Here is a 21680-nt window from a genome sequence, read left to right as displayed (position 1 = left end):
TTCGTTCAAACGGAGAGATAAAAACGGCAAAGCGTTTGTGTCAATGGTACATGAATCCCTCCTTCCCAAAAGAATTCGGCAATTAAACAAGTTAGCTTTAATGGGCCAAGTTGGATTATTGGGCTTTTGTGTAACAAACACTATTATTAAACTAGAAGAGTCTTTTGAGAGAAATGTTCAGTAGAGAGAGAGAGAGTGAGAGTCCCGGCGACTAAGTGATTCCGTCGGCGAAATTACGGCTAGTGATTGCATTCCGCCGGCTGAAAAACATTCGGTAGGTTCTTCTTTCTTCTTAGATCTTACTTGACGACTTTTGTTTGGCTGATTTCTAAAGTATAATTGTTTTTAAGAAAACCCTAACCCCGACTAGTATGAACTGAAAATGCAAGTTTTTGATTAGTGTTTAGTTGCAGAGTTATTATGTCTACCAATTCATCCGAATTGTTTCAATGGAAACTATCAATTTCAGATTTTCTATTATTTCATTTCAGATTTTGAGAATACGAAGAAAACAAATGGTTGGTAGAGGGAAAGCGAAACAGGGTCGTTCCAAGAAGTCGTCGAGTAGTAGATCCAAGGAAGAAGATAGGATAAGCCAGTTACCTGATCCTTTGATCTGTCACATACTTTCTCACCTTCCAACAAAAGAATCTGTTTCAACAAGCGTCTTATCCACAAGATGGAAGACTCTCTGGCTTTGGGTTCCTATTCTGGAACTGGATTCACGAGATTTCCATAATAAGTTCAACGCCTTTGTGAGTTTTGGTAACAGGTTTTTCCATTCCGATAGGGTTTCATGCATAAACAAGCTCAAGTTATATCTTTTTGATGACGATGAAAAAGATGACTCTTATATCACGTCATGGATTGAGGCTGCACTTAAGCGTCAGGTCCAACATCTTAATGTTTTTTGTCCTCCAGATCGTAGTTGGTATAAAATCCCCACAAGCCTTTGTATCTGTGAGACACTAGTATCCTTAAAACTCTTTAATGTGGAGTTGGATGGTGTCGAGTTTGTTTCGTTACCATGTCTGAAGACTATGCATTTGAAATATGTTTATTACGGTAAAGTGGCCACTTTTGAGAGACTCATCTCTTGTTGTCCTGTCTTGGAAAAGTTGAAGATTGTTGGATATGAGACTCAAGAAGATGACTATAAGTGCATTCGGGTGCATTCTTTGTCAGTGAAGAGGCTCAATATAGACCTACGCGATGGTATGGGTGATGGAGAGAAATACGGTGTTGTGATTGATGCTCTTCTATTAAGCTCTTTGACTATTGATGATGAACAAGCTGAAAGTTATATAATAAGCAACTTGAGTGCCAATGCCAAGTTAGATATTCATCTCGATTTTGGTTTGCATGATTTTGATGAAGCAAGCGTCTCATCGAGGAGAAGTAGCATCCGCGATTTTCTGCTTGGGATTTCAAAGGTCGGGGAAATGATCGTCTGTGAAAACACTTTAAAGGTATTATGTCTTGTCAATTCCAGTCTTTTTTCATGGAAGTTTATGTGACTCACGTTATTTTTCTTTTTGGTTCCAGATCATCTGTCATTACTCAAAATTAGAAATGTCCCACTCAAAATTAGAACCGCTGCCTCAGTTTGGTTACATGTCCCACCTTTTTGCTTTTATATATGTACCTGATTTGAAATGGTTACTAACTCTTCTTGGGAGCTGCCCAAACCTGAAATCCCTCGTCTTGGTAATGATCTCCTAAACGCTATGTTTATCCCTTCCCTATGAATGTGTTCTGCCTTTCTTCTTCTCATTGCCTTTTTTCTCCTCTGTTTTTAACCTCAGGTATGGGCTTTTTACACTGCACAGCGGCATTCCGAGGAAATGATTCAAATCAGTTTTCCATTTGTTCCCGAGTGTTTGTTATCTTCGCTCATGTCTGTTGAGATCGAAACCAGCATCTCGGGATATGCTTCAGAAATGAAGATTGTAAGGTACTTCCTAGAGAATTCTGTAATCCTCAAGAAACTGACTCTACGTTTGGACTATCGCGCAAATGTAAATGACATCTTCAAGAAGCTCCTGAAGATTCCAAGACGCTCCATCACATGTGAAGTCGTTGTAGAATGAATGATATGGTCTCTTGCCACACAGGAAACCAAGTGTTAGGCTTTTTATTTATGTTTCTTTTGAACTCAATAGAGATGAAATGAAAATTGTTGAACTACGTTTGCAAGAAATCTTTTTGTTGTTCTTCTCCTAGTATATATATTATCTGCAACATCGTTCTGTTCAAATGTCAGAATACATATTTTTAGACTGTTAATTTTCTGGAAAACAAGTTATGGTCTTTGTACACATTTGTAAAATGCTTTCATAAAAAAAATAATAATAAATAATTTACATGGAAAATTACTATTAGTTAACCATTGGGATATTCAATATTGGAATTGTTGTACTTGTTTTGGTCATGTCAATTTTAACTCAGAATTAGTGGGCCTTTTTTGCGTTGGGCTTTCCTTTTTGTATATCAATGATTCAATTTATACACTCACTCTAACTACATACAGAGAGAGAGTCTTGAGACTGAGAGAATCCAATGCAGAGAGCTCCGGCCATTTCCAGCAACTGATTCTTTTACCGCCGGCGAAATCACATTTTACAGTTCCGGCGAGTGATTCTTTTCCGTTCGACCATAAACACTGTTAAGTTCTTCTTCTTACTTTACCCTTTTGTGTAATTTGTTGTAAACTCATCATCTTCTTCGATAAGACTTTGAAAAACCCTAGCCGAGGTTTAGCCCCAATGTAGTTTGGTTTAGTTTCTCCCTCTCGCACACTCTCCTTATGTCTCCTTAAACGGATTTTGGGTTTCTTGAGTTTTGATTCGTCTCTCTTGTTAACATTTAGGGTTTTTGAGTTTTGATCCGTCTCTCTTGCTAACACTAGGTTTTTTAATTGGGGTTCCTTAGAAAATGTTTTTGTAAGTCCTAGGCATTAAAAAATCATCTCTTTTTGAAACTTTCATGTTCAATTTTTGTTATGCAGGTTGAAAAAAGTTTCCTACATAAGAAAAGCAGAATGGTTGATAGCGAGATAAAGACTCAGCTTCTTTGTTCCAAATGGTTGGAAGATAGGATAAGCCAGTTACCTGATCCATTGATATGTCACATTCTCTCTCACCTTCCCCTAAAGGACAGTGTCAAGACAAGCGTATTATCCACCAGATGGAGGAGTCTCTGGCTTTGGCTTCCTCGTTTGGATTTGGCAAGGTCGAAGTTCCCTAATTCCGATGCCTTCATGAGTTTTGGTGACAGGTTTTTCCATTCCAATAGAGTTTCATGCATTCACAAGCTCAACTTAACTATGAGCTATGGAAATGTCAATCCTCACTTCACATCATGGATTGATGCTGCAGTCAAGCGTAACGTCCAGTATCTACAAGTTCGTTATGCTTATGAGATGCCTCTAAGCCTTTACACTTGTGAGACAGTGGTATCCTTAAAGATGTGTTGGGTGGCCTTGCCTAGTGCCGAGTTTGTTTCCTTGCCTTGTCTGAAGATCCTGCATTTAGACTATATGAGGTATCCCAATGAGACCACTTTTGAGAGACTTGTCTCATCCTCCCCTGTCCTTGAAGAGCTAGAGTTGGGACTTGTTAATTCTGGTGCGAAGGTCTTTAGGGTGCTCTCTACGTCATTGAAGAGGCTCACTATAAGCATACGCTTCTCTGTGGGTGATACAGGATTTCTGATTGATGCCCCTCGACTACGCTTTTTGAGCATCCATGATAACTTACCAAAAAGCTTTATAATAACCAGTATGGATTCCAATGTCAAGTTAGATCTTGATCTCAGCCCTGCTTTATTTTCAGAAGAAGCAGATGTTTTATCCAGGAGAAATAGTTTTCACAGTTTTCTCCCCCAGATTTCAAAGATCAGAGATATGTTCATACATCTAGGCACTTTCGAGGTATCATCTATGTCAATTCCATATTCGACATATGTTCCTATAATCTATCATGAATGTTTCTTGACCCACATCAGTTTTTCCTTCTTGTTCTAGCTCCTCTGTGAATACTCGAAACTAGAACCACTGCCTCAGTTTGGTTATATGTCCTGCCTGCAAGTAGAGCTCTATTATTCCCATGTGAAATGGTTACCAACCTTTCTTGGAAGCTTCCCAAACTTGAAGTCTCTCATCTTGGTGATGATCTGCCAAACTCAAATAAGCTTTTCATTCCTTCGAAGATTCTGCATCTTTTGTCTTTTGTGTTTTAATCTTGTCTTCTGTTCTCAGGTATGCTACAATGCAGATCGTGTGGAAATGCCATTTGACGAGATGAATCAAGTCGATCTTTCAACTATGCCTCAGTGTTTGCTGTCATCTCTCGAATTTGTTGATTTCAAAGTGAAAGTCTCGGGACTTGCTGCAGAGATGAAGCTAGTGAGGTACTTCCTAGAAAATGCGGCTGTCCTCAAGAAACTCACTCTACCTTGGCATTATGATGCAATTCAGATTCAAGATGACTTGGTCAAGAAACTTCTCAACATTCCAAGACGCTCTGCCGAATGTGAAGTCATCTTCCTTTGATCGGTAAAGAGTAGAGGAAACATTGCAAGGGTTCGTGATATTATGTAAAACGAAGTTGAATATGCATTGTAGTTTCATGGTTGGTATGGCTTTGCTCCATCTAGGCATAAGCTTTCATATGTTTCTTATCATCTTGGGTCGTAATTATTGAAAAAGGAAACGTACTACTTGGTCGGGAGTCTCAGTTGTTCTTAGAATCAAACTGGTTTTTATTTTGGTACTTTTGTGTAAAGACATTGTCGGATATGGATTTAGTAGTTTCATTATTACTTGGTTTAGTGATTATTATGGTAACGTAATTATTTTGCTCATTCGTTTCTTTTTCATGGATCTTTTATCTCTTCAGATGTTAGAAAACTCTTAGCATGGCCAAATCGAGTTACTAGGTTTTCGACCAAAACTTTTGATAATGAATCGAGTTACTAGCCACACACTAAAATGCAGAGGTTTAGATTTGATTTGGTTTGATTAAGGAAAAAAGATGGCTAGCTACATGAAGTATAGAAGAATGCATGGTCACACATGCCAAGTATAATATTGTATCCTCAACTACACGAAGTATATGTATTGCATGACCACATGCATGAACTATCTGACGTTATGTGCTTAACACCATAGACATACAATCTGGTACACCGGTCGAATGATTCCGGCGAAGACCGACGTTGACTCCGGCGTTGACCAACATTGACCAAAAAAGTTATATTTTAATTTTTTATATTAAACAAAATAATAAATTATTATATTAAATTATTTATGGTTTTTCATGATTAGAAAACATATTCTATTCAATATCCAATTATTTATATAACTCTAATGTATTTTTGCTTATAATTAGTTACTTTTTATTTTTAAAGCTAAAATAATAGTTAAATAAAAATAATTAATAATTATTTTCAAAATATATATAGATTTTATCTTGATTTTAGGATATGTTTGCAAAAGGATATAGAATAAGAGGATTATTTCAAATGCCCTTATATTATATATTGAAAATAATTATGTATCTTTAATTTTATCTGTTAAAAGTAAATAATATTAATTTTTTTGTTATTGTTTACATGTTATTAGGAGTAAGTAATTTTTTTTATACCAAAGAGTATCTAAAATTTTGTATACTCTTTACCATGAAAATTTTAAAGTAAAGAGTCATATACTCAAATCTTTTGCATATTATTTTTTAATGAAAGTAGTTGAATTTGATTTTATTGATTCTTGTAGTATTTAAAATTTAATAATTTGATGATCAGAGATTTATATATATAAAATCATTAATAATTACATATTTTATATATATATATATATATATATTTCTTGAAAATATTGATTAATGATTTTATTTAACTATTATTTTAGCTTTAAAAATAAAAAGTAACTAATTATAAGAATGAATAGATTAGAGATATATAAATAATTAGATATTGAATAGATTATGTTTTCTAATCATGAAAAACCATAAATAATTTAATATAATAATTTATTATTATTTTTTTAATAAAAAAATACTTTTTTGTCAATGTTGGTCAACGCCGGAGTCAACGTCGGTCTTCGCCGGAATCATTCGACCAGTGTACTGGATTTTATGTCTATGGTGTGACCACATAACGTCATATAGTTCATGCATGTGGCCATGCTATACATATACTTCGTGTAGTTGAGGATACAATATTATACTTGGCATGTGTGACCATGCATTCTTCTATACTTCATTCTATACTTCATGTAGCTAACCATCTTTTTTCCTTTGATTAAATTTAAAGTTCACTAATACACTCTGTTTCTTAGTTTTGCACGTCTGTACTCTAATACACACTCTGTTTTGCACATTTGTACTCTAATACACTTAAAAGAAGCTATTTGGAATCTCAATAAGGGCACTTTTGAGAGACTCGTCTCATCATGCCCTGTCCTGGAGGAATTAAAGATTCAGGGACACATTAAACAAGTCTTTCGGGTGCTCTCTAGGTCACTGGAGAGGCTCACTATAAGTATACACTTAAATTGGGCTCATTCTGATTCAGGAATTGTGATTGATTCTCCTCGACTACGCCTTTTCACCATCAAGGATAACTTACCAGAAAGCTTTACAATAACTAATATCGATCCCAATGTTATGTTTTAGTATGGGGAGAGAAGAATGTTTATCACAGATAAGCAGAAATCCCTCATTTTGGTGCCTGCTCAAAGATCTTAACCCAAATAAGTTTTTTCTTTTTCCATCCATATGCAGATTTGACGTTATCTTTTCATTGCTTTTTAATTCTATTTTTCTCAGGAATGCTATGGTGATGCTTGCAAGGAGATGAAGAATTAAATCAGTTTTTCATCTGTTCCAGAGTGTTTGCTATCATCTCTTGAGTTTGTTGATTTCAAAGTGAAAATCTCTGGACTTGATGCAGAGATGAAGCTAGTAAGATACTTTTTAGAGAATTCGACTATCCTCAAGAAACTCCTCAAAATCAAAACATCAGTGCCTGCTCAAGAAGGGGGAGGCTCCACAATTTGTTTTTCTTTTAGAAATGTTTTTCGAGTTAAACATGAATTAAAAGAGTCTATAATTTTTTTTATTACCAAAAATGAACCCATGTAACTTCTAGTTATATATCATCAAAAAGGATCCATAACTTCTAGTTAGGTTTTGTTTTTCTGAAACTTTCGTAACACAACCTAGCTAATCGTCTCTTTTAAAATTTTGTCGAAAAAGAAAGACAATGGTTGATAGAGAGAAATCGAATCAGGCTTGTTCCCAAGGGTTGAGTGAGAGATTGAAGGAAGATAGAATAAGCGAATTACCTGATCCGTTGATATGTCACATACTTTCTCATCTTCCAACAAAAGAAGCTGTTTCCACAAGCGTTTTGTCCACCAGATGGAAGACTCTCTGGCTTTGGGTTCCTAAGTTGAAACTGGATTTCAGAGAAATCCGAGATTTCAATGCCTTCGTGAGTTTTGGTGACCGGTTTTTCGATTCCAGTAGGGTTTCATGGATAGACAAACTCAAGTTAACTATTGGTAAACATGATGATGATGATGGTTTTAAAGATACATCTTATATCACTTCATGGATTGAGGCTGCCGTAAAGCGTAAGGTCCAACATCTACGTGTTGACTTTTATCTAAGGCTTTATTATGAGATGCCCATAAGCCTTCATGTGTTTGAGAAACTGGTATCTTTAAAGCTGTTTTGTGTAAAATTGAATGATGTCGAGTTTGTTTCCTTCCCTTGTCTGAAGACTATGGATTTAGCTTGTGTTTGCCTTTCCAAGCTTTCCAATGATGCTTTTGAGAGACTTGTCTCTTGTTGTCCTGTCTTGGAAGACTTAGAAATTGTCCATTGTTGGAATGTTCCTCAACACCTTCGGGTGCAGTCTCGGTCACTTAAGATGCTCAATATCGGTCACACCTTCGGGTGTAGTCAGATTGAAAATGGTCAGGGAGTTGTCATTGATGCTCCTCTATTATGCTGTTTAAGTATCATTGATGATCGATCAAAAAGCTTCATAGTTAACAATATGGAGTACAATGCCAAGTTAGAAGTTGATGTCACCTTTGGTTTAAAGGTTACTGACGAAGCAAGCATTTCATCGGGGAGAAGTCTCATCCGTAGTTTTCTGTCAGGGATCTCGAAGGTCGGGGATTTGACGATACATCCGCAGACTTTCAAGGTATATATATGTATTGGACATCTACACATTTAATATAATAAAAAGTTTCTAACTCTCTCTCTCTATGCTTTCAGATAATTTATAATTATTCCAAGTCAGAATCGCTGCCTCAGTTTGGTTTTATGTCACGCCTGTGTGTCTCTCTCTACCCATCATCAATAAAAGGGTTATTGGCAACATTTCTTGAGAGCTGCCCCAATCTGAAATCCCTAGTCTTGGAGGTGAATATATGCTAAACCCTATGATAATTTTTCTCATGATCACTATTCAGCTTCTGCCACATTATTTGATTATATATTCTTCTCTCCTTTTTTCCTAATAAGCTACACTATGGTTATTGTCTCGACGGGGAGGAGATGCCTTGGGAGGAGATGCCCGAGTGTTTTCAATCATTGTCTCTGGAGTTTGTTGATTTCAAATTCCCATTTAGGGTATATGTTGACGAAATGAAGTTAGTAAGGTGCTTCTTAGAGAATTGTGTTATCCTCAAGAAACTCACAGTACATTTGTATTCTAATCCAACAAAATATGAAGCCTTGAAGAAGCTATTGGAATTGGAAATCCCAACCAAATGTGAGTTTGTCATTGTTGAAGAGTAGAGGCAAACAAGCATGAGAGTTTTGTATTTGACAGGTCAATCGGAATGAATCTATTTAGCTACTTTGCTGGATTTCCCACTTGATTGTTCTTAAAATCAAGTGAATATGCACAGTAGTTTCATGGTTGGTTTGGCTTTAGTCTCAGTTGTTCTTAAAATCGACTGGTTTATATTTTGGTGTTTTTGTGTAAAGACAATGTTTGAATATGCATATCAGTTTCATTATGGCTTGATTTAGTTTATATTATCACACCGGAATTTTGCTGATTCGTTTCTATTATTTTACATTGATGTTTATATTTGTTTAGGTGTTAGAAAACTCTTAGCAAGGTCAAATCGAGTTACTAGCTCTTGCCACACAAAATGCAAGATTAGGCCTTCTTGATTTGTTTTGGTTTGGTAAAATCTGAAGCTCATTTTTCCCAAGTAAATTTTCGTTGTGTGTCAAGTCATTGTCTTAGTAAAGGTTAGGGAGGACATGTGAAGCTTGTCATCTGATGTCTAAGTTTTGATGCAGGAAGCTCTTACCGCACAAAAAATCTGAGTTGTTTTTTATGGAACTATTTATGTACTTTTGCAGGAAATCGAGTTTGTTACTCTTAAAACCTGCCATAGTCGGTTTGTTACCTTTCTCTGCAACTCTGTTTTCCACCTTTGTAATATAAAACCTGACATAGTTGGTTTATTTGTAATATAATACAGTAAAATTTCTATAAATTAATAATGATCCCAAGTCTGGCTACTGTAAAAAATATCAAATTTGATAATAATATTTTTGAAACCTTCATGTAAAATATAGTCCAAATATTCTAGTAAATTAATAATCATATATATATATATATATATTGATATATGTATGCTTTAAAATTTTGAATTTTCTTCTACAACTCATATCTATAAATAATTGTTATGTTGTCTTTTCAAATTATAATGAAAGAGAATACTCTATAACATGTCATAAAAATAGTTAAGTTTTCAACTTCTACATATGCACCATTTTCATTTTGATAGTTTTATAGAGTATTCGTAATTTATTGTCAATAATGTTTTCTAAATATTACAAATTTTATTCTAAAACTGATAGCATCCTAAAGTCTAATCTTATTTTGCTCAAATTATCTCAATTCATAATTTTTTAATTTTTTAACAATTAAAGTATATATCTATAAATTAATAATTATTAATTTACACTATAAAAAAAATTATCACTATAAATTAATAAAATGTCATTGTCCCAAAATTATTATTTATAGAGGTTTTACAGTATATCACTGAACCAATATGATCATTTATTACTATTCCAAATCAGAATCGCTGCCACGATTTGGTTATATATCACACCTTTCTGTCGTGGCAGAATATATGGAATGGTTTGAACCATTTATCGAGAGCTGCCCGAATCTGAAATTCCTAGTCTTGATGGTAAATATGCTAAACCTTATGATATTTTTCTCATCTCTATGAAGCTTCTGCCATATCAATATTTCACTTTGTTTTCTCCCCTCATTAGCTTGACAGCGTCCTAGTTATAACCTGGAAAAGATGGATCAAGTCAACATTATTTTTTCTGTGCCCTCATCTGTGCCCAAGTGTTTGCAATCCTCTCTCGAGTTTGTAATCCTTAAATTCCCAGTCTCGATAAATGTTGCAGAAATGAAGCTAGTAAGGTACTTCTTAGAGAATTCGGCTGTCCTTAAGAGACTCACTCTACATTTGGATTCTAATTCAACAGAAGATGAAGTCTTGAAGAAACTATTGGAAGTCCCAAGAGTCTCTACCAAATGTAAGGTTGTCATTGTACAAAATAGAGGGAAACATGTGTGAGATTGCATGTATTTGACAGGTTATTATATCGGTTGATGTCTGTAGGCGTAGGCTTGCCTTTCATATGTTCCCTTATCATTTGGGTCTTGTGAGTACAAAGGAATGAAACAACTGCTATTTTTATTTTAGTAATTTTTGTGTAAAGAGACAATGTTGGAAAATATTTGGTCTACTGATATTATAATGGTGTATTTTTTTGCTCATTGGTTACTAAAGTGTCTATGCCTCATGGATGATCTCTTATATCACAGTTCAAATGTTAGAAAACTCTTAGCAATGTCATTAAGCAAACATAAAAATTTAATGACCAAATGGAACACATCACACTGTTTTATGAACATAAACGGCAAGGCGTTTACACTTGAAATTGTGTCAAAAAAAAAAAGAGGACTTGAAAATGGGAGAATCCAAGCGCCATTTATCCTCAGACAGTCACAGTGGTCTTAAGGCATTTGGATCGATGGCACTCCTTGAGGCTTAGGATAGTTCATCAGCTAGATCTTCTGTGGCAATTTATTTCCATTCCAATATGTTCGTCCTCTTCTTCTTCTTCTTCTTTTTATACTCTTGCTTGGTTGATTTCGTTTTTTTGAAGAGATGAATCAAATAAGGTTTTCATCTGTTCCCGAGTGTTTGCTATCGTCGCTCGAGTTTGTTGAATTCAGTAATACATTCTCAGGAGATGTTGCAAAAACGAAGCTGGTAAAGTAATTCCTAGAGAATTCAGCAATCCTCAAGAAAATTACTCTACGTTTTTATTATGGTCAAAGAAAAGATGAAATCTTCAAGGAACTACTCAAAATCCCAAGACGCTCTAGCACACAGTCAAATCATCATACTGTGATTGGTAGATATTAGTGAAGATTGTCTGTTATTAATCACTTTGATGTAAGGATGTTCTTGCTACACAGGAAATGCATGTGTAGGTTTTTTTTGTATGTTTGTTTCGTTAGAGTAAATAGAGATGAAACAATTTAAGGCTACTTTCGTGAGAAATCATGGTGTTGTTTAGGCGATCAAGTTAATTACTCTATGCTTAAGCTTGAGGAGACTTTTACTCTTTTCTTGTGATCCTTAAACCTATATCAGTATAACAGTAAAAATTAAAATAATGTGTATCTCTTAGCTTCGAGCATTGGCGATTTATACACCAAAAAATGGAAGCAAGATAGGAGATTGTTTCACCTCACTCTAATATGTATGCCTTTAAGCTTGACTTGTAAAATCAGACCTTTTACTTTTGCTTTGCCATATAATCAGAGCTCTGCCTACGTCTTTGAACTGTGTTGTTGTTATTCTTATTCAACCCCTGAGACTGAGACATGGGAGTCATAGCCACATATATGGAGTTTGGGGATGACGACGCTGCAGCTGCAGCTGCAACTGCTACCATTTTCCCATGTTCGTTTTGCTTAGGAGATGACCCTAAGCCTTTATACCTTTATGAGATGCTGCTATTAGTTTGCTGATTCATTTCTATAATTTTCCACGGACCTTTATATCTGTTCAGGTGTTAGAAAACTCTTAGCAAGGTCAAATCGAGTTACTATATTTTGATAATGAATCAAGCTTTTCGCCACACAAAAAATGCTGGTTTAGGCCTTCTGGATTTGACTTGGTTTTGTAAAATTGGAAGATCATTTTGTCCAAGCAAATTTTCGTTGTATGCCAAGTCATTGTCATCTGTTTAGTAAAGGTTAGAGAGAACATGTGAAGCTTGTCATCTGATTTATAAGTTTGACGTAGGAAGTTCTTGCCGCACAAGAAATCTGAGTTGTTGTCATGGAACTATTTTATGTACTTTTGCAAGAAATCAAGTTGTTTGTTATGCAAGAAATTGAGTTCATCACTCTTAAAACATGGCATAGTCGGTGTTACATTTTTCTGCAACTCTGTTTTGCACCTTTCTACTCTAATACTCTGTTTATTGGTTTATTTATAAGATGAAGAAAAAATGGAAAAAAAAAAAATCCAACCTGTATATCATTTCACTTAATAAAATTTTAGAATCTAACAATATTAAATAGTAAACAGAAAAGGTATAAAAATTATTATAAGTTGAGCTATTAATTTTACCATTGGACACCTTTTTATCATCTTAGCCACACAATTAAAAAAACACATTCACATAAAATCACACCACTATTAAGGCTCATAATTGAGTTACTTAATTAGACTACCCCAAACATTAAGAAATTTTTTTAAAAAGAGTGATTTTGCTAAAAGAAACTATTAGATGAGTGAAGAACAGAGAAAGTTGTTGACCAACAAAATTAATCATATACTTAATAAGTAAAGAGAAACAATGTCAGAAGTTGGATGCTTATGCCAAGTTGGATATCAAAAGTCACAGGAAATGATCATACACATCAAAGTTACTTTCAACAATTCAAAGTTTATATGTCGAGAGAGTTACTTAGTATCAAGATGTCCCAGAATAGTCGTGTTAAATTCGAAAATCGTCGTAAAAAAAAAAGACTGACGCTAGACTTGTGAATTTGTAATTGTAACATCAAGTCATGTTCGAAAATCTTGCAAAAGGTATGTTTATGCATCATCTCCCAGTAGGAGGACTATGAAAACCGAAGAACAATAAATGCTTAATTAATTAGTGTAATTAATAAATAATTAAATAATTGTTTCGGACTTTCAGACTTTCAGTGATGATCAAATTTTGTCAAGAAAATTGAACAAAAAACTCTTAAATAGAAAAATTAACAAAGACATGGAAATGTCAATTAAACAAGTTAGCTTTGATGGGCCATGTTGGATTATTGGGCTTTTGTATAACTACAACAGTCTTTGAGAGGAATGTTCAGTACAGAGAGAGTGTGTTCCGGCGAGACAGTGATTCCAAATTTCCAAAGCAAAGTGTTTCCGTTCCCGTCGGCGAAATTACGGTCTACAGTTCCGGCTAGTGGTTGCATTCCGCCGTCTAAAAAACGTTCGGTAAGTTCTTACTTGATGACTTTTGTTTCGTTGATTTCAGAAAACGTTAAAAAAAAAAACCCTAACCCTGACTCGTTTGAACTGAGTATAAATCACTCTAGGTTTGTAATTTGTGTTGGGTTCCGAGTTAGTTCATACAAATTGTTTCTATGGAAACTTGCATTTTCAAATTTTGATTATTTCTTTACAGATTGTTGCCAAGTTATGTTCTTCCCGATACCTGTTTTTTTTTTTTATTTTGTCCGGATCTTGTATTTCAATTTCGAAAACCCCTTGCCTGACACTCACACACTCTCTTTATGTCTCCGTAAACGGATTTTGTTAACACTAGGGTTTCTTGAGTTTTGAGGTTTGAACTGAAAATGTTGATTATAAAATCACTCTAGGTTTTGAATTTGTGTTGGTTGCCGAGTTATGTTTCTGTGAACTCCATTGTTCTTTAATTACTATAAATAGATATGGTTGAACATTTCGATTAAGGTAGGTTGATCGTTTTGGTCGTTAAATTAGCTGCGATGATAGGAATAAAATAGATCATCGTCTGTGTTAAAGACTAATTAGTCGAATATATTCTATGTAAGCAATTAAATAGTTTCAGTTAATGTTTTGTAATTTGTTTCGGTTTGATATTTTCTCTAAAGTTTTGAATGTTGATTGTGGATATGATTGAGTTCGATTTTGTTAGTTTTCTGGAAAGGAGTAAGTTTCGTGATAGAATGGTCCCTCTTCAAAGCCAAAGAGATGTGTTATCTCTAACACATGAACAAGTAACCAAAGAGATAGACTCTGTTTTGTCAAATTTCAAGTCTATTCCATTAACGTGACATTGAAGTCTTTAAATACACAAACGAAACAAAACAGACTGATAACCAAGCCCTAAAAACAAGGAACATAATTAATAAAATGGGAATATGGAATCGTGGAGTTGATACCCTAAAACTAAGGAAACCACTAAGCATTTGTTTCTTCTTTTCTCTTCTCTGGTTTGGTTGGTTATGATCTTATCATTTCGGGTTTTAATATTTTTTATTTGGGATTTGGAGTTTAAATGTCGAACAGATTTGATATGGTATTGTCCTTTGAATTTGCTTAGAGGTTTCGTGAGAAGTCACTGATTGGAAACTCTCATTTTTCAAATTTAAAGATTGTTTCTTTTCAGATTTTGCTCTCTGAGAGAATTAAGAAAAACAGACGATAGCTTCTTCCAAAGGCTTCAGCCTGATCCTTTGATCTTACGGTCTACTGTCTACAGTTCCCCGGCTAAAAACACGGTAGGTTCTTTCTTCTTCTTCTTCTAAGTTCTTGCTTAAAGACTTTTTGTTTGGTTGATTTCTATAATCTTTTTCAGAAAACCTTATAAACTCATAACCGTGAATAGTTTGAACTGAAAATGCGGAGTTATGTTTACCAGTTCATTTTCAAATTTTGATTATTTCTTTACAGATTTTGCTCCATGTCTGAGAAACGAATGGCTGGTAGAGGGAAATCGATCGAAACATGTGGCTTCTTCCTCCAAAAGGTTTACTAGTAAGAGCATGAAGCTTGATGGGATAAGCGAGTTACCTGATCCATTGCTATGTGACATTCTTTCTCGTCTTCCCCTAAAGAAAGCTGTTAATATAAGAAGATATCTATAAGATATGTAAATTTATCATAATCATGTGAATGATTTGTAAATATTCTATATGATCTCACTAGTTAGAAAAGTAGGTTAAATGATTATTCCTATATATATGTTTGTATATTGTAACGATATTCTTATGAGAGTCAATATACAATTCTTCCATTCCTAAACTCTCATCAATCTTCAACATGGTATCAGAGCAGGTTTGCTCCCGAGTTTAGATCTAACGATCAAACTCATTTTATTTTTATTTTATGTTATTAAGCAAATTGCTTATACATTCAAGTTCATCATGAACCTCTGAATTTAAGCTATCGAGCTTCTCTAAATCTAAGCCAAGTGCTTATTCTTTCTATCTTTCTTTTCTTTTTTGTTAAAATAAAAAATGTTTTCATCATTCAAGCTTCTTATGAGCCTCTGAATCAAGCCATAGTGCTTCTTTTAAATTATTAAAAAAATAAAAAAATCTTATTTTCCAGTTTTCAAGCCATCTATGCTTCTTCAAAATTTTATTTGTTGTTTTTCAATTAAGTGAAAAAAAAAAAAAAACAGTCAAAAATCAGAAAAAAAAAAACCAGAACAAAAAAAAAAAATCGGAAAAAAAAATCAAACAAAAATCACGTCAGCTTACAGCCATCTATCCAAGATCTGACTTAGTCACCACCAAGATCTGTTCAAGCACGAGCTGTACCGTTCTACTAAGATCAATCTCAAGCCATTAATTTCACATTTGTTTCATTACTACCTTGAGATTGAGGGGGCGTATAAGAAGATATCTAGAAGATATGAAAATTTATCATAATCATGTGAATGATTTGTAAATATTCTATATGATCTCACTAGTTAGAAAAGTAGGTTAAATGATTATTCCTATATATATGTTTGTATATTGTAACGATATTCTTATGAGAATCAATATACAATTCTTCCATTCCTAAACTCTCATCAATCTTCAACAGTTAAGACAAGCATTTTATCCCACAGGAATCTCTGGCTTTGCCTTCCGCGTTTGGAACTGGATATCCGAGATTTCCCTAATAATTTCAATGCCTTTTTGAGTCTTGGTAACCGTTTTTTCCATTCCAATAGGGTTTCAGGCATAAACAAATTCAAGGTATATCTTTTTGATGACAATGGTGCATCCAATGTAGAAGACGTCTCTTATCTCACCTCATGGATTGAGGCTGCAGTTAAGCGTGGGGTCCAACATCTTGATGTTTTTTGTCCTCCGGACATTGGTCGTTATGAAATCCCCACAAGCCTTTGTATCTGTAAGACACTTGTGTCCTTAAAACTCCATGAGGTGGTCATGACTAATGCTGCCGAGTTTGTTTTCTTACCTTGTCTGAAGACTATGCATCTCAAATATTGTTATTACGGCAAAGTGGCCACTTTTGAGAGACTGATCTCTTGTTGTCCTGTCTTGGAAAAGTTGAAGATTGTTGAATGTGAGACTCAAGATTATTATAAGTGCATTCAGGTGCATTCTTTGTCAGTGAAGAAGCTCAATATCAATCTACGCGATTGTATAGGTGGTAGTGAGAAATACGGTGTTGTGATTGATGCTCCCCTATTAGGCTCTTTGACTATTGATGATGACAAAACTGAAAGTTATATAATAAACAACTTGAGTGCCAATGCCAAGTTAGATATCAATCTCGATTTTGGTTTGCAAGATCTTGATGAAGCAAGCGTCTCATCGAGGAGAAGTAGCATCCGCGATTTTCTGCTTGGGATTTCAAAGGTCGAGGAAATGATCGTATATCAAAACATTTTAAAGGTACATATGTCATATCAATATCCGTGTATACAGTCTTGTCTTTATCATGGAAGTCATATGACTCACATTATGTTTCTTTGCGGTTCCAGATCATCTTTCATTACTCGAAATTAGAACCGATGCCTCAGTTTGGTTACATGTCCCGCCTGTATGCTTATATATATGTACCTGATTTGAAATGGTTACTAACTCTTCTTGCGAGCTGCCCAAACCTGAAATCCCTCATCTTGGTAATGATCTCCTAAACGCTATGTTATCTTTATGAATGTGTTCTGCCTATCTTCTCTTCTCATTGCCTTTTTTTTCTCCTCTGTTTTTAACCTCAGGTATGGGATTTTTACGAAGCACAGCAGTTGCATTCCGAAGAAATGAATCATATGAGTTTTCCATTTGTTCCCGAGTGTTTGCTATCTTCGCTCAAGTCTGTTGTGATCAAAACCAGCATCTCGGGACATGCTTCAGAAATGAAGATAGTAAGGTACTTCTTAGAGAATTCTGTAATCCTCAAGAAACTGACTCTACGTCTGAATGATCGCGCAAATGTCAATGGCATCTTGAAGAAGCTCCTGAAAATCCCAAGACGCTCCATCACATGTGAAGTCGTTGTAAAATGATAATGGTAAAACACTAGAAAGAGAGCTCTCTGCCACACATGAAAGCAAGTGTTAGGCTTTTTATTTATGTTTCCTTTGGAGTTAATAAAGATGAAATGAAAACTGTTGAAATACATTTGCAAGAACTCTTTTTGTTGCTCTATCCATGGTTCTAGTCACGATTGTCTACAGTTTAATGATTGTTAAATTAAATTTGCGAAAGCACTTGCAGTTTAATGATTGTTGAATTGAATTTTATGAACTGCAACTAATCTAGAATTTGTTCTTGAAGACTGATCTTCTCATTCATGAATCAGTTTTGTGTCTTTTGTATCATGAATCAGTTTCTGTTCATGAATCGATCGTGATCTGTTTTTGTGTTTTTTAGTTTTGTGTCCTTTGAATCAGTTTGTAAGAACTTTGATTTAACGATTCTTGTCTGCATTGATTTTGGTTCTTGATGTTTAACTTTGATTTATGTGTTGTAACCAAATTTTTTATGTTCATACAGTCAAATGTTCTTTTATGCTCATACACTAAAAATTCATCGTTATCTGTTACTTTGCAAAGCTCCTACGGGATTGAGTCTTTAAGAGTTGTTGTTGTGGTGGATTGTTGAGTTGAGCATTTGCAGGTTCTGTTGCTATTCGTTGTTCTGTGTTAACTAGGAATTTTATGTATTTTGAGTTCTTTCTATACTTCATAATGTGGATTCAGTTGAAGTTTAACCTTAGGCTGATTGTTAAAAACATATGCAAGATACGTGGCTGCTCTAAGGGGAGAGACTCTTTTACCAGGAAGTCTTACCAAAGAATCCAACCAACCAGTGCCAAAGCTAGATGACACGGTGACAACCAAAGCACAGTAAGGATGAATTCTTTGAAGATCCGATTTGCTTTTGCAGGTTAATATTGCTGGTGTCACGGGGAAGAAACAGAGTTGATCCAAGTAATGATTTTTCCCTGTTTCTTACATTTCGTATCCATGTTCTCTTTTTGTCTTTTAACTCTTTATTCGCAAATGAAATAAGGCAGTTTTTTTTTGTTCTGAAACTTATATAAAGGCAGACGTATTCATTTCTTATATGACAAAATGAAAAAAAAAAAAAAAAAAAAAAGCTTCAAACTTCTTCTTTTTTGCCATTTTATAATTTTCAAAATATTTTTTGTAATATTAAGGTTTACTATTGGAGGCATGCAATTTTACTTAATTCTAAAGAAGTTCTTAACTTAGACTTTTCAAAATATATAGTTAAAACTAGATAGTAACCCTTTTGATTCTTCTCCTTCTTAGTTTACCCTTTTCATGGTATCTATACTATAAAGTACGAGTACTCTGTACTCAGATGACAGATGGTGTCTAACTTATGGCCGATGGTGTCTAACCTTGGTAACTCGTACATCTTTTTGTCTCTCTAGAGTATATGAATTCCTAAGTGTTTGCTATATGAGGAAATGCCATTTGAGGAGATGAATCAAGTCGGTTTTTCAACTGTGCCTTTGTTGGTGTTCACTATCGTCTCTCGAGGAATTGATGCAGAAATGGAGCTAGTTAGGTACTTTTTTGAAAATTTGGCAGTCCTCAAGAAACTCGCTCTACCTTTGCATTATGATGCAATTCAGATTCAAGATGACTTGGTCAAGAAACTACTCAAAATTCCAAGACGCTCAACCGAATGAATGTGAAGTCGTCTTGCTTTGATTAGCAAAACGTAGAGAGAACATATGTAAGAAAAACAAAGTGAATATGCATTGTAGTTTCATGGTTGGTATGGCTCTGGTCGATGTAAGGTGTAGGCTTTCGAAAAGAGAAAGGTACTTTCGTTGGATTCTCTCAGTTGAGTTTATAGGATCATGAACAAAATTGGGTATTTCCGGTTAACTCCAAATGGAGGTTTGGTTGTTACTTGGTTGATGATTGGTTATAATCCGAAATCTTTTGCATTGGAGTTGGACCAATTTATTGGTCCAGACCGGAAAAACCAAATTGGTCCAATTAAAATGTACTATTGCCGTTTATCTCATCTCTATGAATTTAAAATCTCACGAACACACAGCACACCGTTTCAATAAACCACAAGGACCCCAACGAAAGAGATAAACGGCAAGGTGTTTCCACTCTTAAAAATAGCGTCAAAGGAAAGGGCGAAATTCAAGCGCCACTAATTCACAACAGTGAGTGGTCTAACCCTAAAGGCATTTGGATCGATGGTACTACTCGCTATTCTTACAGTGTTCTAAAGGCTTTAGGGTTCGGAGAGGGATTGATCTGCCGTGCTAATTAAACTCCATTCCGGTAACGATATTCTTTTCTTATACTGTTGCTTGATTTTAGTCATCATCAAAAAGCTTGAAAAATCTAACCTAACTCAAGCCCTCGCATGTTATTTTTTTGTTTTATCTCGAAAATTTCGAGTAGGGGTTTTAAGAATCTATCTGTGTCCGAATTTTTATTGTATCCAACTTTTGTTTGATGCAAGCCTAGTGTGTCCTTAATCTCGTAACTGATTTGAATATACTACGTCTGTAATGCAGATTACTTGTGTGTGAAGAAAGAAAGAAAAAAGAGAAATGGTGGGTAGAAAGAATAAAACCAAAATATGTGACAAAGCCTCACATGAGGAGGAGGAAGATAGGATAAGCCAGTTACCGGAGTCTTTAATATCTGAAATACTTTATCATCTCTCTACCAAAGATGTTGTCACAACAAGTGTTTTGTCTACCAAATGGAGAAATCTTTGGCAATCTGTTCCTGGATTGGACTTAGACTCCCGTGCGTTCTCGAACTTTGATGATTGCGTGAGTTTCATTGAATGGTTTATTGATTCCGACAGGGAGTCATGGATACGCAAACTCCGGTTAAATTTGCATCGTTCTTCTGGTGCTTTTGATCTCACCTCATGGGTTGATGCTGTGACTAGGCGTAGGATTCAGCATCTTGATGTTACTTGTTACTGCAGTGAACAGATACCCCTGAGAAGATAGACCTGCGAGACACTTGTACACTTGCGAATCTGTTGCGGTTTCTTGCCTAGTCCCGACTTTGTTTCCTTACCTCGTCTAAAGTTCATCCACTTAGAATGTGTTAGATACTCCGATGAGTCCACTTTGGAGAAACTTATCTCAGGCTCCCCGGTTTTGGAAGATTTAACGCTCATCGGAGTTTCTACTCGTACTGAAAAGGTTATACAAGTGCGCTCTCAGTCTCTAAAGAGAATCCACATTCGTCAGCTCCGAGTTGTGATTGATGCTCCTCTACTCCAGTGCTTGAGGATTAAGATTGGCACAACAATAAAGAACTATGAGATAGTCAATTTAGGTTTCTTTACCAAACTAGATATAGATGTTGAATTGATAGGCCATTCGAGTAGTTACTACATTCCTGACATGCTCACCGATATATCAAAGGTCAGGGACCTAGTTATTAGTAATGCTTTCTGGCAGGTAAGTATACTTCTCAACGTTTGAGCATATATAAGTATACTTTTTTCAAGAAAGTTTCTCACCTTAACATTTTTATATTACGTGTTTACTTCTGTTACCAGGATATCTTTCGATACACGAAATCGGGACCGGTGTTAGAGTTTCAAAACCTATCGCGTTTGAATGCTAGACTTTCTAAATCTGATCTTGAATCATTACCACTCATTCTTGAGAGCTGCACAAAACTAGAATCTCTCACATTGGTAATGAAATAATATAGCTCTGATACCCAATTGATATCGTCTATGAGAAAAGCTTTTATGTATCTCTCTACACTCAATTCTGTTTCCTCTGTTTTTTTTTTTGTAGGAATTGGTCAAGGACGAATCCAAGAGTCGTGAGAAGAAGAAAAACCCAAACGTGATGTTTTCAACAGTGCCTCAGTGTTTGGTAACATCGCTCAAGTTTGTGGAATTGAAACGTTCGATCACAGGCTATGAAGGAGAAATAAAGCTGATAAGATACTTGCTGAAGAATTCAACAATACTGGAGAAATTAAGGCTCAATGTTCACTACTCGAAAAAGGCAATGTGTGGATTCCTTAAAGAACTCGTTGCAATGCCAAGAGGCTCTACCGCTTGTGAAGTCCTTGTTCTTTAAATTAGTCTTTTTG

At 35.1% G+C, this 21680-nt stretch overlaps 3 protein-coding genes, 1 long non-coding RNA gene and 2 pseudogenes across 5 annotated transcripts; all 6 read left to right on the top strand.

Annotated features, from left to right (window-relative positions):
- Positions 1-112: 112 nt before the first annotated feature.
- Positions 113-2200, top strand: LOC104728688 (putative FBD-associated F-box protein At5g53635). Its single transcript, XM_010447641.3, has 4 exons — positions 113-274; positions 492-1469; positions 1546-1707; positions 1806-2200. Exons 2-4 carry the CDS (start codon positions 516-518, stop codon positions 2088-2090), a joined length of 1401 nt encoding a protein of 466 aa, XP_010445943.1. The 5' UTR covers positions 113-274; positions 492-515; the 3' UTR covers positions 2091-2200.
- A 295-nt stretch (positions 2201-2495) lies between these two features.
- LOC104728682 (putative FBD-associated F-box protein At5g53635) lies at positions 2496-4863 on the top strand. Its single transcript, XM_010447637.2, has 4 exons — positions 2496-2664; positions 3008-3931; positions 4025-4165; positions 4259-4863. Exons 2-4 carry the CDS (start codon positions 3041-3043, stop codon positions 4550-4552), a joined length of 1326 nt encoding a protein of 441 aa, XP_010445939.1. The 5' UTR covers positions 2496-2664; positions 3008-3040; the 3' UTR covers positions 4553-4863.
- A 2348-nt stretch (positions 4864-7211) lies between these two features.
- Positions 7212-10639, top strand: LOC104753674 (putative FBD-associated F-box protein At5g53635 pseudogene; annotated as a pseudogene). The gene is made up of 3 exons (XR_015568864.1): positions 7212-8217; positions 8292-8438; positions 10334-10639. The product of XR_015568864.1 is annotated as a putative FBD-associated F-box protein At5g53635 pseudogene (transcript).
- Positions 10640-12953: 2314 nt separating this feature from the next.
- On the top strand, positions 12954-15382 carry LOC147949045 (uncharacterized). The gene is made up of 3 exons (XR_015581728.1): positions 12954-13588; positions 14748-14859; positions 15032-15382. It is a non-coding gene; the product is annotated as an uncharacterized LOC147949045 (long non-coding RNA).
- Positions 15383-16014: 632 nt separating this feature from the next.
- LOC147949044 (putative FBD-associated F-box protein At5g53635) lies at positions 16015-17713 on the top strand. The gene is made up of 3 exons (XM_087487607.1): positions 16015-16992; positions 17082-17222; positions 17319-17713. The coding sequence occupies exons 1-3, from the start codon at positions 16522-16524 to the stop codon at positions 17604-17606; spliced, it is 900 nt and encodes a 299-aa protein (XP_087343733.1). The 5' UTR covers positions 16015-16521; the 3' UTR covers positions 17607-17713.
- A 2442-nt stretch (positions 17714-20155) lies between these two features.
- Positions 20156-21667, top strand: LOC147949043 (F-box/FBD/LRR-repeat protein At1g51370-like; annotated as a pseudogene).
- Positions 21668-21680: the final 13 nt, after the last annotated feature.

The sequence above is a fragment of the Camelina sativa genome, chromosome 2 (assembly GCF_030686135.1).
Source record: "Camelina sativa cultivar CO46 ecotype springtype chromosome 2, ASM3068613v1".
NCBI lineage: Eukaryota > Viridiplantae > Streptophyta > Magnoliopsida > Brassicales > Brassicaceae > Camelina > Camelina sativa.
This window is presented reverse-complemented; position numbering and strand designations above follow the sequence as displayed.

What these genes read in the sequence shown, in the direction of transcription:
- LOC104728688 (XM_010447641.3), top strand. Translation starts at nt 516, where the DNA reads ATGGTTGGTAGAGGGAAAGCGAAACAGGGTCGTTCCAAGAAGTCGTCG. An exon ending in TCTGTGAAAACACTTTAAAG is followed by an intron (nt 1,470 to 1,545) that starts GTATTATGTCTT and finishes TTTTGGTTCCAG; the next exon opens with ATCATCTGTCATTACTCAAA. An exon ending in ACCTGAAATCCCTCGTCTTG is followed by an intron (nt 1,708 to 1,805) that starts GTAATGATCTCC and finishes TTTTAACCTCAG; the next exon opens with GTATGGGCTTTTTACACTGC.
- LOC104728682 (XM_010447637.2), top strand. Translation starts at nt 3,041, where the DNA reads ATGGTTGATAGCGAGATAAAGACTCAGCTTCTTTGTTCCAAATGGTTG. An exon ending in TACATCTAGGCACTTTCGAG is followed by an intron (nt 3,932 to 4,024) that starts GTATCATCTATG and finishes TTCTTGTTCTAG; the next exon opens with CTCCTCTGTGAATACTCGAA. An exon ending in ACTTGAAGTCTCTCATCTTG is followed by an intron (nt 4,166 to 4,258) that starts GTGATGATCTGC and finishes TTCTGTTCTCAG; the next exon opens with GTATGCTACAATGCAGATCG.
- LOC147949044 (XM_087487607.1), top strand. Translation starts at nt 16,522, where the DNA reads ATGACTAATGCTGCCGAGTTTGTTTTCTTACCTTGTCTGAAGACTATG. An exon ending in TATATCAAAACATTTTAAAG is followed by an intron (nt 16,993 to 17,081) that starts GTACATATGTCA and finishes TTGCGGTTCCAG; the next exon opens with ATCATCTTTCATTACTCGAA. An exon ending in ACCTGAAATCCCTCATCTTG is followed by an intron (nt 17,223 to 17,318) that starts GTAATGATCTCC and finishes TTTTAACCTCAG; the next exon opens with GTATGGGATTTTTACGAAGC.